Below are 13,337 nucleotides of genomic sequence, written 5' to 3' on the forward strand. Positions count from 1 at the left end.
GATGATCATTTCTTATGTTGTAGTCCATCTCGGTCCTCTTGGTGGCTTGTAATATTCTTTGCCTGTTGGTTGATGAAACAGCCATGCCAAAGGGAACAAGGGTAAAGTGCTTTAAATGTCTTTCTTTTGCAAAAGTGTTCTGTATATATACCGAGTGTTTCAAATAAGTAACTTAAAACATCACCTTTCTGCACTTATGTTTCAGGTTGTATGAATTTCTTTATGTAAAGAGCCTTCATAAACAGTGTTTGTGAACTGTGACTTTTGTTTCTAATTTCTTACTTTCCGTTGGCCAATCCTTTTATCAAATATCAGAGTTTCCTTTTAGATTTTGTATCACAGTTTATTTTTGTTTTACTAAAGTTCATATTTGTAATTCTTTAAGAAAATGTGTACTCTGAAATAGTGATGTGGAAGGAGTTTATTAGATCGATTCATAGTGTTTGCAAAAGATCTTGATATATGGTTGGTAGGGACTTATGTTTCAAAAGAGTCACACATTTTATGAAACTGAGTCAAATGTTTAGTTACTGGAGGAGAGTCAGATGTACATCTTTTCATGAATTAACTTTGTTTTCTGTCTTGTTTAAACGTTGATGATTCTATTAAATTCTCTTAGCCTTTTTAAATATATCTTCCATATAGAAGGTAGTTATCACTAAAGATTCATATTTGGTGTACTTCTAGGAGTCTCTGTAAACTTTTGATGACTTAAAGTTAGCATTTACATTTTAACGTTTTCTTATATTTTTCGAAGTCAGTAGCTTTCTTATTCCCCATAGAAAGGACTTCAAAATTCTTCCAGGGTTTTAGTGCTGCTTCTCTCTCTCAACCAGAGAATGTATACTTTTCCTCTCATAGAAAAAAGCCAATATCAACCTAAATTTCTTCCCTTCAGTCCAAGATGAGATACTCTTTTCTTTCAAAGCTAATTTTTTTTCAGCCGTATTCTCCAGTTAGATGCTGCCCTGCTCTAACTTTTGCTGGACCTTGTGCCCTCTGTTACTGCCCATTGTCTAGCCTGCCAGCATGCTTTCCATGTGCCTCATTCCACAGGTGAACAGCAACACTAAATAGTACTTCGTCTGCAACCTGGTCTTTATCTTTTGTTTAGACCCAAATTCATTGATAGAGCAGGAAGTTATCTACTGTGTTGGCTTCTATTCACTTTGTAACCTTCTTTTATACATTGCACAATGCGTAAGTCCCAAGCCCCCATGGTACATTTATGGACCATCCCCTTAGTGTATCGTAGAGAGGGACTTATACCTGGTAGGGCCCACGCATAATTGTTTAAATAAATCAGATCATCTTAATCCTGCCTGGAGGACTTCTCTTGAGACAGGGAATATTTCCAAAATGTTTTTCACCCAGCCAGTAAGCTTTCTATTAGCATTATTCATTTCTTTGTCAAAAGATTGACAAAAAAGTGATAGTTCTTAGATTTATTTATGTATGTAAAATTTCCATGAGTATTCTTACTTCTTTATGTCAAAATTAGAATGTATACATGACATGTATGGTGTTATTTATTGGTTTATTTTTTATTAACCTCACTGTACATTCTTAATTTTCCTGGTATTTTTGTTTGATACAATTAAAGCTGATAGTAGAAAAGTAGCTCATATTTGAATACTTCCTTTAATTGGTAAGCTTTGAAAATATTCTTTCTACTTTAGTAAGAAATTATTTTTTTACCTGTTTGGTCTCGTTAATAAATATTAGTTTTTCTGCTTGTTTTTTTAAGTTCTAGATAAAGATAGGTTTTGACAATAGGTATAATGTTTTGGAAAAATGTGTAGTGTTACATTAAAAAAAAATCTGTGTTAATTAAGGTATGTCTTTTAAAAATGTCTGAATTCCCAAGGAAGATTTGGGGAATCAAAACTTTCAACTGTAGAAATAGGATATGCACATTCACTTTCTTTCTATGCTTAGCCTACTTTGATACATTTTAATTGTATAATTTTTATATGTTGTTTCAGGGTTCATTTAAATAATTATATGTTCTATTCCTGTGGTACTGTTTTAAAAAAATTTCTTCCAACAATATTCAGGACAATAAGCATAATATCAATAAGCATAATATCATTTTGATAAGTAAATTACGTTTGAGATAAATCAGAGATGTTTAGAGCTTGTTAAAATTATTAACACGTGCTTGCATTAGTTGATGAACGTAGTCTAATGTCATGTTTTATTGTCCTTTAAAATCTAGATGTTATTCTAGGGTATTAAACATTCCTAATTCCTGTATTTATGAATCAGTTTTAGGGAAAGCAAATACATAGTGTCATTGAATTCTGAAAAGTGATTTTTTCCCCCCAGGGTCCTGGAATAGGAAATGCTTCTCTTTCTGCTTTTGGTTTTGTGGGAGCTGCACTTGAAATCATTTTGATTTTGTATCCTTTCTTTAACTAAACATTGTTTAACAAATTTTCTGTTTAGTTTCCTGAGACAGTGGTAATTTACTAAGACACTTGTCTAAAAGGGAAAAACAAGTCAGTCTTCCTCAAGCACGCCAAGTGGCTTTTTGTTTTGTTTTTCCTTTGGACCTTAAGAGTTTCTGGAGACTACTGAGAACTTAAGGAAACTTGCATTCTTTGGAGAGTTTTTTCCTTGATTCTCACAGCTATCTTATGGTGTCCTCTGTTGTCGGTTTCTATAGCCTCCGATTTTTTGGAAATTTTATTCCCAAGAAGGATGACACAACTATGACAAAGGTAAGGTAAAGTTTTAGGTGGCTGTGCCTCCCTTTTACGTTCAAAGGCAAATGAACTGTTTTATTTTGTAATCGCCCTGAATGGTTCATTTGCAGTGATAGGTATTTGTTTGTAAATTGCATAAACACAAACTGAAAGATTTTCAGAATGCTGAAATGAGTGGGAAAAGGATGTGCTGCTCTGTTTAATTTGGATGGCATCCATTCACTTGTAAATGCATAGAACCGCAGAGCTTGTTAACCAGCTACAGAAAACTGTTGAAAGGACTCGTTCTCCTCTAAAGAAAACGTATTGCTAATGAGTAACTTTGATTGTGCAAACTGTACTTCAGGGAGCTTGTTTGAAATCTGAAGAACTTAGTTGCTACAAGTAGTAGAGACAAAGTATTTCAAATTTGAATAATTAAAGCAAGACGGAAGAGTTCTATTCAGAAACATTTTGTAGTCTGAGGCTAATTTGACTTCCTACAATGTGTCATTGGCTTTGGAATAACAAAGACTGTTACCTTATATAGTGACTGCATCTTTTTAAAATATTCCCACAGGCTGACCATGAAGAATAAGTAATAAGAGCTGCTGATTTCTTTTCTTTTTATTATATATCACAGATTTTCAGCCTGTTTTAAAAGGGAAAAGTTATTTTATGTACTTTATGTACCTGTCTATAGAATGCTATGACTTGTTGAGATACTTAGCATCTAGTTTAAGTGATCATCAGCATTAATCAGTATTTTCAGCTCCTTTTATTTAATATGAAAGAATAAGCATAGGATACATTGGAAATGAATTATTAGAATTTAGGGGTTTTAGATTTCTAGCTTTTTGGTATTAAATCTTATAATAGTTGAACGTATTTGAAGTAGCATATATCTTGAGCAGTAGTCTGGCTTTAAAAATACAGTTAGAAGTATTAAATGTATTCATTCTATTTTACTTGACAGGCAAACCTTTTTAAAATTGGCAACCTCGATCAGTAATGTAAAATGCGTTGTTCGAGGTGTAACTTAAATGTTCTAAACTTCATATTTGTGCTAGCTACTGTAAATATCTTCTAGAACTTTACAGATGTAACTTTAAATATTTGTAGAAAACGTTTCTTACTCTCTTTAAATTCTATATTGAGTAATATCATTAAGAAGTTAGCAAAGTACAGTACGATAGTACAAGGTAAGTAGAATGTGCAGTTAAGTTCCCAGAATGTGAGTAGATTGATTGCATTTATCATTCTGCTGTCTGCCCAATATTCTTTGTGATCCCCACACAGATCATTGGGAATTGTGTGTCCATCTTGGTCTTGAGCTCTGCACTGCCTGTGATGTCAAGAACACTGGGTAAGTTTACGGGAGAAATGTCTGTTCAAAGTCCATACCTTGTTAACATATCTTTCTTAAACTTCTGCCTTAACTTTTAGATTCTGCACTTTTTCAAAAAGATCATCCTTTGAAATATAATATTGCCTTTCACATTATTTTATAACTTTATTTCTGTACTTCATTTAATGTAGAGAACCATACCAAAACAAGTACTTTTATCAACTAAAGACCACTTATTTTTTTAAATACATAAAAATGTTCCTTCTCCAAACAGTGGACAGTTTTTTCCACTGACTAGTTAAGCTTTTGAGTTCTCTGGTGAGAAAATTGTGGTATTAAAAAAAATGTTTAATGTCTAGAAAGTATAAAACTAATTTTTTGTATGAAATGTTTTTTAAAACTTATAATTAGCATGTGGTTTAAAAAACTGTAAATGTATAAAACTTATTTTAAGCTGCTTCATGTCCATGAAATAGATTTAAAAACAGTGAGGTCTTTGCGAGCATGCGCTGATTTCAAGGACGTCCTGTAGTTTAATTTTTTTCTTGCCTGTCATTTATATAGTTTTCTTAATTTTTTGATTTACAGGAACTTTGATCATCTTTTAAAAGTAATACATTTCTACATTGTTATTGAAATAGTTGAACAGTTCTTCACTTGGCCTTCTTATCTTTTATAAAGCATGTTGCAGGCTGTGATCTCACTTCTTGGCTAAATATTATTTCAGACAAAAGTTTCCGTTAGGCAGTTCTGTTTGGTTTTCTGGACTTAGGTTTCCACTTAAGAGTGTTCACAAATGGTTAGAAGAATCCCATCATTCAACCTCGGCAACTTGCTCATAACAAAAATTACTAGTCACTTTGAGTTGCTTTTGTTTACGTCTTCTATTGCCTCTGTTGTTGATTCAAGACTCCTGGCCAGCAGGGAGGCGGGCTGCAAGAGGGAAATAGAGGCTTTATGGTTATCTGTGCAGTGCTTACCAAGAATTTCGTTTTAAAGTGAAATCTAAGTATAAATGTAAAGGGACCACTGTTTCACAGACTAATACAAAGCTTATTTACTTAGTGGTCTTACTTCTTTTGTGTTTGCTTTATAGGACTTGTTATTGTTTTGACATCTGCTTATGGTGTGCTAATCTTGAAAATGCCAAAAGTATGCCCGTTAGTAACTTCATTTGTAACTAAGTGATATCATTTGTATTATGACCATCCAACAGTAATTTCTGTGATATTATAGCCACCCTACCATTTAGTCATTTATAAAACTCACTGTGATCTGTTATTTAAGATTAATTGTTAATAATGATATATACTAATTTTATGGTAGAAAATTGCACAGTAGGTATACTTTTAATACAAAGAAAACAAATTAATGGCAAAATTTGCTTTTTGAAGATCAACAAATTAAATTCCTGAATAGTTTGCCATAGAGATAACTAAAAAGAAGAAAAAGAAAGATGGGACAATTAGAATGCAGCTAACAAACGCCTGGACCCAGCTGTCCAAACAGGATTAATGGAGCGCATTAGGGTACAGTGAGTCATGTGGCGCTTTGCAAAATATCAACACGCACTGCATTACAGGTTATGCCCAGTGGCACTGAATAGATGAAAAGAAGTAAATACGTTAAACAGATTCACGGAGGCTTTTCACAGTATTAAAAAAGCAAATTTCTGGACTAAAAGAAGCAGCTTTATTTTAGTATTATGGGAAATGCAAACTAGAGAGTTACTTTGTAATTCCTCTATTAACCCTTTAGGACTGAGCCTTTGATTTTTAAGAAGATAAAATGTGGAGAATTGTCATGAATGTTATCCTGGTGTATAACAGGGTTTTGATTTACCAGCTGAAAAGCTCATAAGCCTAGAATAGAGGATGTGTTTCACAACCACATTCCAAGCTGCGAAAGTTTTTACTTTTTCTCTTTGCCTCTCCTGAGGAAAGCCTGACCCTTAGGATGCTCTCATCTGCCCCTGGGAATCCCACTAGCAGCACCCCGTCCCTTGAAGTGAAATGAGACATGAAATAACAAGGAAAATCCAACGTTACCTGTATATGAGCAGCTTTTCTCTTATTTCAACAATTTATCAGTGATAGTTTTTACTTTAATTATAAATTGAAAATACATTGAATCCTGTATAAAATGATTTGGTGATATTTTTGCTTCAAAATGATAGTGTATATGAGTTTTTTGGTTTTTGGTTTTTTTAATTTGCTAGCTGGTGGTGTTAGTGCAACGGAGGCATCATTAAACTCTAGCTTTAGAGTTCAGTGCCTGGTGTGATAGGACACATTCATTAAAGAATTCCTCTGATGAGCTTCTTATATTTGAATATGGAAAAATGTGTACTAATTGCAAAATTGCCACAGAGTAGATTTTATAAGCATATACTTGACAACTAAGAATTAAGTCATGAGGACGATTTTGACCGTGTATTTTAAGCTAAATATAATTAATATAAATGATGGTTTTGTTGTCTATTGGAAAGACAAAGAATCTGAGCTTAACATTTCTTATTCGAACTCTTTAAAGTCCTTTAAAAGTAATGTCATGTCAGTGTATATGATTTCCAAAACATTGCTTTGCTGCCTATTTAGACTTCAGTTTTGAAGAATCCAACATTTTGGGGGATTTGATGTCCATATGTGCAGTGAACAGTTTACTGTTTGACCCTGACTGGAGGAGGTGGCTGGCAAACAAGGTGAAAACAGAATAGGACCAAGCCTAAGGAACTCTCTGTAGATGCCCAAACTTTTCTGTAATCAAATATTTTAAAAGCAACAATGAATTCTGTAAGAAAGATTTTGTAGGATTGCTGACATGCTCTGTATTATGCTTAATCAAGAAATTACTGAGAGATGGACCTTTTTTCCAATTGTTACTTGCAATCTCCTTTAACAGGGGAGATTTTTCTCAAATGTAACCAACAGACCTTGCAATACTGTCATTAATTTCTTTTTTAAAATTATTTTGATAGTTCTGTTATCTTGAAGCTCTTTCTGTAACTTGTAAATTATACAAGGCCCAAAATGCAGAGTTTTAAAAGAAAATATACTTATGATATTAAACAAGAATATTTACCCCTTTGAATCACCTTGAATTTATTTTTTAGTATTTCCATATATTTCTTATCTGGGTCCTATCTAGTCCCTCATCTTGTAGGAGATAAAGTGGATTACTTTTTCATTCCTTGATGAAGGGAACCTGTTTAAAAACTGGTCCATCTTGGAGAAGTCTTGATTTGGGGTTTCACAAATATACTATTAATCTTTACCTTGGGCCAGTTCTTTCCAATTCTCAGTGTAAAACAAAAGTGAATGATGCTTAGAAATGACAAGTGCAAAATAGAAGTATAAATCATAATATGTATTCCTAACTATGAGTTTGATATAAAAATAATTAAAAATTTCTCAGCAAAAAATTTGTATATGACTTACTTATATTCAGTTATATTGCAGAGAGAGTGGCACTAATTGTCTTTTGGGTGATTACTGTTCTTATATGTGAATAATAAATCTATATCTAGTTATAATATTTATTAATAAAGAGAAAGTATTCTGTGTCAGATGCATTAAAGAGTTAAGAGACTAACTAATGCTCAATCCCTAAATGCTCTTTATTTGCAGTATCTACTTGTTGTATTCTTCTGGTGCCACTCTTGTTTCAGGGAACATAGTCCTGTCTGAGAAAAAGTCATGTTGGCTACACATTACCTAAATAATATAGCCGTCTGTTGACAAACATTCAAATATTTTAAATTTTAGTTTGTTATAAAATATTTTTATATGAAAATAATTCTAGTTAGGATAATTTAGCTAGAAAGCGGCTTAAGATGTAATCCTTAAAATGTTACAATTAAAAACCAGACAGTAAGCTAAAATAAGGGTCTACTTTGTACTAAGAAAAAAGGCCTTAGCCTGGCTGAGAGTACTTTATAGCACACCTGCACACAATCAGTTCTGAGATCAGTGAATGTATTATCTCTTTATTTGTAGGAGATTTTATTTTAAAATTAATTTTAATTAATTATGTAAGTATAGACATGAATAAATTCTCCTTATAAAGAATACTAAAATTAGAGATCAGGCTACAATTCCTTGTGACCACCAGTTTTACTCCCAATCCCCTTTTCAGAATGTCCAGGTCTTCACATCTTCTTCTGTGCATATGTAGACATACCTGGTGTCTCTGCAGGAAATGTGAAATCCTCACCTGGGGTTACCAGGATGCTGACTCTGGTCATTGTTTTGTTCTTTCTGTTGCCTCCAGACCTCAGTGTGCTGTCCAGCAGGAGTTGAAATCATCTCCTGTACTGGAACTCAGTCATCTGAAAGTGAATTTCAGACTCCAAATACTTAATTATCTCTTTTTGCTCAGGTCACCAGTGACCTCTTAATTATCTGATCTTGTGGATTCTGTTTTTGTCTTAATTGCACCATGGCATTTGCTGTTTGTAATCCCACTTCCCATATCTCTTCTTTCTTTATTTCTGGTCCCCATTCCCCTGTTTCTTTCTTCTCCTTTGGCCATTTTTAGCTATCTCTTTTCCTGCTCCTCAGCTGTACCTGTATACTTGTCCCCAAACCCAAACCTCCAACCCAGCACGTACCCCTGAGCGAAGAGCAGATAATCCCAACTCTGTACTCCATGTGGGTGCCATCCCACACTGGTCATTTCTACAGCAGGACCCACACTTGGTGTGTGTGTCTCTCTCTGTCCCTCCCTCCTTCTTTCCCTCCCGCTGCCCCTTCTCTTTCCTCCCTCCCTCCTCTGTATTTTCCTTCAGTCCTTGGCCACTTTCTATCTAACAGGCCAAAGCAGAAACCTGAGAGTTATGTTAGATGCCTCTACTTCTTCATGCTGACACCTAACAGTGATACTCAGTTTCATCTTGTTAATATTTCTCACATTTGCCTCTTCCTTCCCATTTCCCTTACAAAGAAGTAAGAAGAATCAGACTCCTGTAAAATCCAAGCAGAGAGCTGAGTTTTATGATTTTATTTTCAATACTTTATTATTAGGGAACGTTCATGAAGTAGATTCTAAACAGGTGTTCTTTTCTTTGAGGAGAATAGAGTAAGAAGTGAAACCAAAGGAAATGAACTGAAGAAGTATTTGCTTTTCCAGGTCAGGAAGTGTTATTGAGGGACACTGTGGAGGCTCCATCTCTGGATATTTTCTTCAGGAAGAGAGTAGACAGTTTCTGTCCAATTTTCGGGGGGCTTAAACTATTCACCTATTTGAAAATCAGAACTTAGGTGCTTCTTGGACAGTGATTTTCATTCCCATTCACTGGCTTTTAGTTTATTAAAATTCACATAGTCCAGTTCATCTGGCCTACTAATTAAGTTGCCTTCATATTAGGACAAAATAAATTTGTACCGTGTAAATAGTTGTGACTAAAATTGGTTTGATATTTGCAAACACACTTGCCCTCTCTGAGCTTTGGTTCACATTGCTCCCACCTCTCTCCTCACCTGTCTGCTTGTCCAGTTCCTCCCCATCCTCTAAGGCCAGGTCACAGTCTGGTCACACGTGAAGCTCTCAAATTCTTAGGCATTCAGCCTTGTGTTATACATACCTGCATCTACTGGCTTTGTCAAGAAACTTTACATTCCCATAAAGGACAAGACCATATTTTATGCATCTTTTTATCCCTTCCAGCATCTAGTTAATAAGTATTTGTGGTGTCAGTGGGTGCCCTGCGTTGAGTGTGGACTGTGGTCTTGGAATAGGTGAACTAAGAAATCAGGTGTCTATTGTCCATCCTGATTGTCTTTATTTCCATGTTTCAAGCTTGTTTGACCAAGTATTTTAGTTTTATTATTTTAAAAGACCCTTATAATAATAACCAAAAGATAGAAACAACCCAAGAGTTCATCGACAGATAAATGCATAAACAAATTGTGGTCCAATACATACAGGGGAATATTATTCAGCCATAAAAAGGAATGAAGTCTAAGTGAAATAAGCCAGTCACAAAAAAGCAAATACTGTGTGATTTCTCCTTACATGAGGGTCCCATGGTCATCTAAATCACAGAGACAGAAGGGGGAGTGGTGGTTGCCAGGGTCTGGGGCAGGGTGGGGGGAAGAGGAAAATGGGGAATTGTTCTTTAATGGGTACAGTTTCAGTTTTGCAAGATAAAAGTTCTTTAGGTTAGTTGTACAATAGCGTGAATGTATTTTACTGTACACTTAAAAATAGTTCAGATGGTAAATTCTGTGTTGTGTGTGTTTTTACCACAAATAAAAAAAAGGAAATGAGTGGTATTCTGACACTGACACAACATGGGTGAACCTTGAAAACATGATCCTAAGTGAAATAAGTCAGGCACAAAAGCCACACGTCGTAATATTCCATTTATATGAAATGTCCTGAGTAGGGAACTCGACAGAGAGAGAAAATAGGTGTAGTGGTTGCCAGGGATTGGGGGGAGGGGTTATGGGTAGAAACTGCTTAGTGGGTCTGGGGTTTCACTTTGGGGTTATGAAAGTGTTTTGGAACTAGGTAAATTTACACAACATTGTGAATGTACTCAGTGCACTGGATTGTTTTCTTTGAAACCGTTAATTTTATGATATGTGAATTTTGTCTTAATAAACTGTTATTTTTTTAAAGACCCTTACACAGTAACATAGTAGACAGTAAATATTTGCTCTGTCCTCTGTTTCCTTGGTGTGGTAATCTAACTACTCCTGAGGTCTACCTATTTTTATGATTGTGAGTCCGCCTTTGAGTGTTCTCTGTTTGTTACCCTAGTGATAGGCACTTGATAGAGGAAGCGGGGCAGACAGCAGGGGCCTTTCTAGTATAGGTAGAACTTAACCAGGAGCACCTTCCATCCTCCCTCCTCTCCATGCAAAGTCTTCTCATGATTTAATGGCTAGTTTAGCACCCCATCCCCTTCTCTTACAAGGAAAATGTAATCCTGTCACTGCCCTGCTTTCTATGCTTCAGAGACTTTTGCCATTAGAATAAGGTTCTGTCTCATTAAGGTGGCACAGGAGGTCCTTTAAACCTAACCCCTGCTCGTATGTCCAGCTTCATTTCTTGCCACTCTGAGCCTCACCTGCTTTGAACCATGATTAATAATAGCGGTGTTCTTCGGGTGTACTGGGTGGGAACAGAGTACTGCTCTACTTTGCATACCTTTAAACATGTGACTCCATCTGACATGAGTGATTTTGTTCACACCCCATTCCCTGGCACAGTGTCATTCAAGACTTGACTCAGCCATTAACCCCACAGAGAACGTTTTCCCTGAGTCTCCGCCCTTTAGGCATCCCTCCTGTGTGCTCTCCCATCGCCCTTCTTCATTCTCCACACATCTGCCTCATCACTGAGCATGTTGTGTTCTAAATGCTCACTTTTCTCTTCCCTCCATAAAACTGTCAGTTCCTTGAGGAAAGGGTTGCTCTGTCTGCATGCAGCTTTCAGTACATCTGTGGGAATTCATGCTTCTTAGTTTCCCATTTTACTTAACTGCACAGGCATTTAGTTTTACTAGAAATATATATGGAAATATGAAATATGTTATTGAAAGTCTTCACTTCTTAGGACGTGAAGACAAATCCATGAAGGGAATAAATACCTTACGTACTTACTTTGTAACTCCTACAGTATACTGTATACAGTATACTGTTAGGAATATGATAGGGACTGAAAAATACTATAAAAATTTAACTTATAATGCAAGACCAAATACAGAAATACAGAACTTCTAATTAAATCTAATTGCCACAGCCATAAACTAATATAGGTATGCATGCTAATGGTGTGTATATAGTCTGAAGACTAATAAATGTATTTTAACAGCTTTACTGAGGTATAATTGACATATCATAATCCGTACGTATTTGAAGTATATAGTTGATAAGTTTTTTTTTTTTTTTACAAGTTTTGACTTATTTGTACACCTGTGAAATCATTACCATAATCAAGATAGTGAACATACCTGTCACCTCAAAATGTTTCCTTTTGGCCCTATGTAGTTCTTCCCTCACACCTCTCCCACTGTATCACACCCCTACCCTGTATCCCCAGGCAACCACTGACCTGCTTTTTCTAACTATAGGTTAGTTCATGTTTCCTGGAATTTTATATAAATGAAGTCATACAATATGTACTGTTTTTTTGTTGGCTTTTTTCACTCAGTGTATTTATTTTAAGATTCACCCAGGTTGTTGCATATATCAGTAGTTCATTTTTTATTGTTGAGTAGTGTTTCATTTTATGTGTGGACCACAATTTGAACATTCACATCCAAGTCTGTATATGGGCATATGCTTTCATTTCTCTTGGGTATTAACTAGAAAATGGAAAGCCTGGTGTATGCTTAATTTTTTAAGAAACTGCCAGACTGTTCCAAAGTGTTTATCCATTTTGCATTCTCAGCACAAGTGTATGGGAATCCTGGTCCCTCTCCATCTTCACCAATACTGGTATAGTTCATCAGTTAACATTTGCCATTCTAATGGGTGTGTCGTGGTATGTCTTTGTGGACTTACCTTGCATTTCCCAGATGACTAGAACGCTCATTTGCTGTCTGTATATCTCTGGTGAAGTATCTGTTCAGATCTTTGGCTCATTTTAAAAATTGGGATTATTTTCTCATTCTTGAGTTTTGGGTGCTGTTTATATATTCTGGATAAAAGTTCCTTATCAAGATATGTGATCTGCAAATATTTTTCCCATTTGATGGCTTGTCTTTTTATTCTTTTAACAATGTCTTTCAAAGGACAGACATCCTTAATTTTCATGAAGTCAAATTTACCAAGTTTTCTTTTTGGATTGTACTTTTGGTGTTATATTAGTATACTGAATCTTTCTCTAACCCCAGATCACTTATTTATCTCCTGTGTTTTCTTCTAGAAGTTTTATACTTTTAGGTTTTAGGTTTTGTACTTAGATCTAGAAATTAACTCCATTTTGAGTTAATTTCTGTGTATAGTATGAGGTATGAATTGAGATACATTTTTTTGCATATGGGTAGCCAATTATTGTAGCACCACTGCTTGAAAAGTCTATTCATTTTCCCACTGAATGGCCTTGAAAACTTCATGGAAAATTAGTTGTCCATGTATGTGTGGGTGTGGGTTTGTTTCTGGACTCTATTTTGTTCCATTGATGTCTCTGTTTGTCTTTACATCAATACTGCACTGTCTGGGTTGCTGTAGACTGAGCGTAAGACTTGAGATCAGGCAGTGAAGTCTGTTCTTTTTGAGAGTGGTTTTAGTTATTCTAAGTCCTTTGCATTCCCTGTGGCTTTTTAAATTAGCTTGTCATTTTCTACACAAATG

The 13,337-nt window shown here is 35.2% G+C and overlaps 1 protein-coding gene across 4 annotated transcripts in view; it reads left to right on the forward strand.

Annotated features, from left to right (window-relative positions):
• Positions 1-13,337, forward strand: part of LMBR1 (limb development membrane protein 1) — a 189,960-nt gene that overhangs the window by 147,162 nt on the left and 29,461 nt on the right. For 3 of the 4 annotated variants that reach the window (XM_040643757.1, XM_040643759.1, XM_040643758.1), the window contains exons 12-15: positions 24-101; positions 2,329-2,402; positions 2,633-2,723; positions 3,987-4,053. In XM_040643757.1, the coding sequence (XP_040499691.1) occupies positions 24-101; positions 2,329-2,402; positions 2,633-2,723; positions 3,987-4,053 (310 nt within the window). Of the gene's footprint in view, positions 1-23; positions 102-2,328; positions 2,403-2,632; positions 2,724-3,986; positions 4,054-6,632; positions 7,302-13,337 lie in introns of those variants that run through there. The other variant, XM_040643760.1, reaches the window with a different exon arrangement.

This window comes from Ursus maritimus, unplaced genomic scaffold (genome assembly GCF_017311325.1).
Source record: "Ursus maritimus isolate PB19 unplaced genomic scaffold, ASM1731132v1 scaffold_3, whole genome shotgun sequence".
NCBI lineage: Eukaryota > Metazoa > Chordata > Mammalia > Carnivora > Ursidae > Ursus > Ursus maritimus.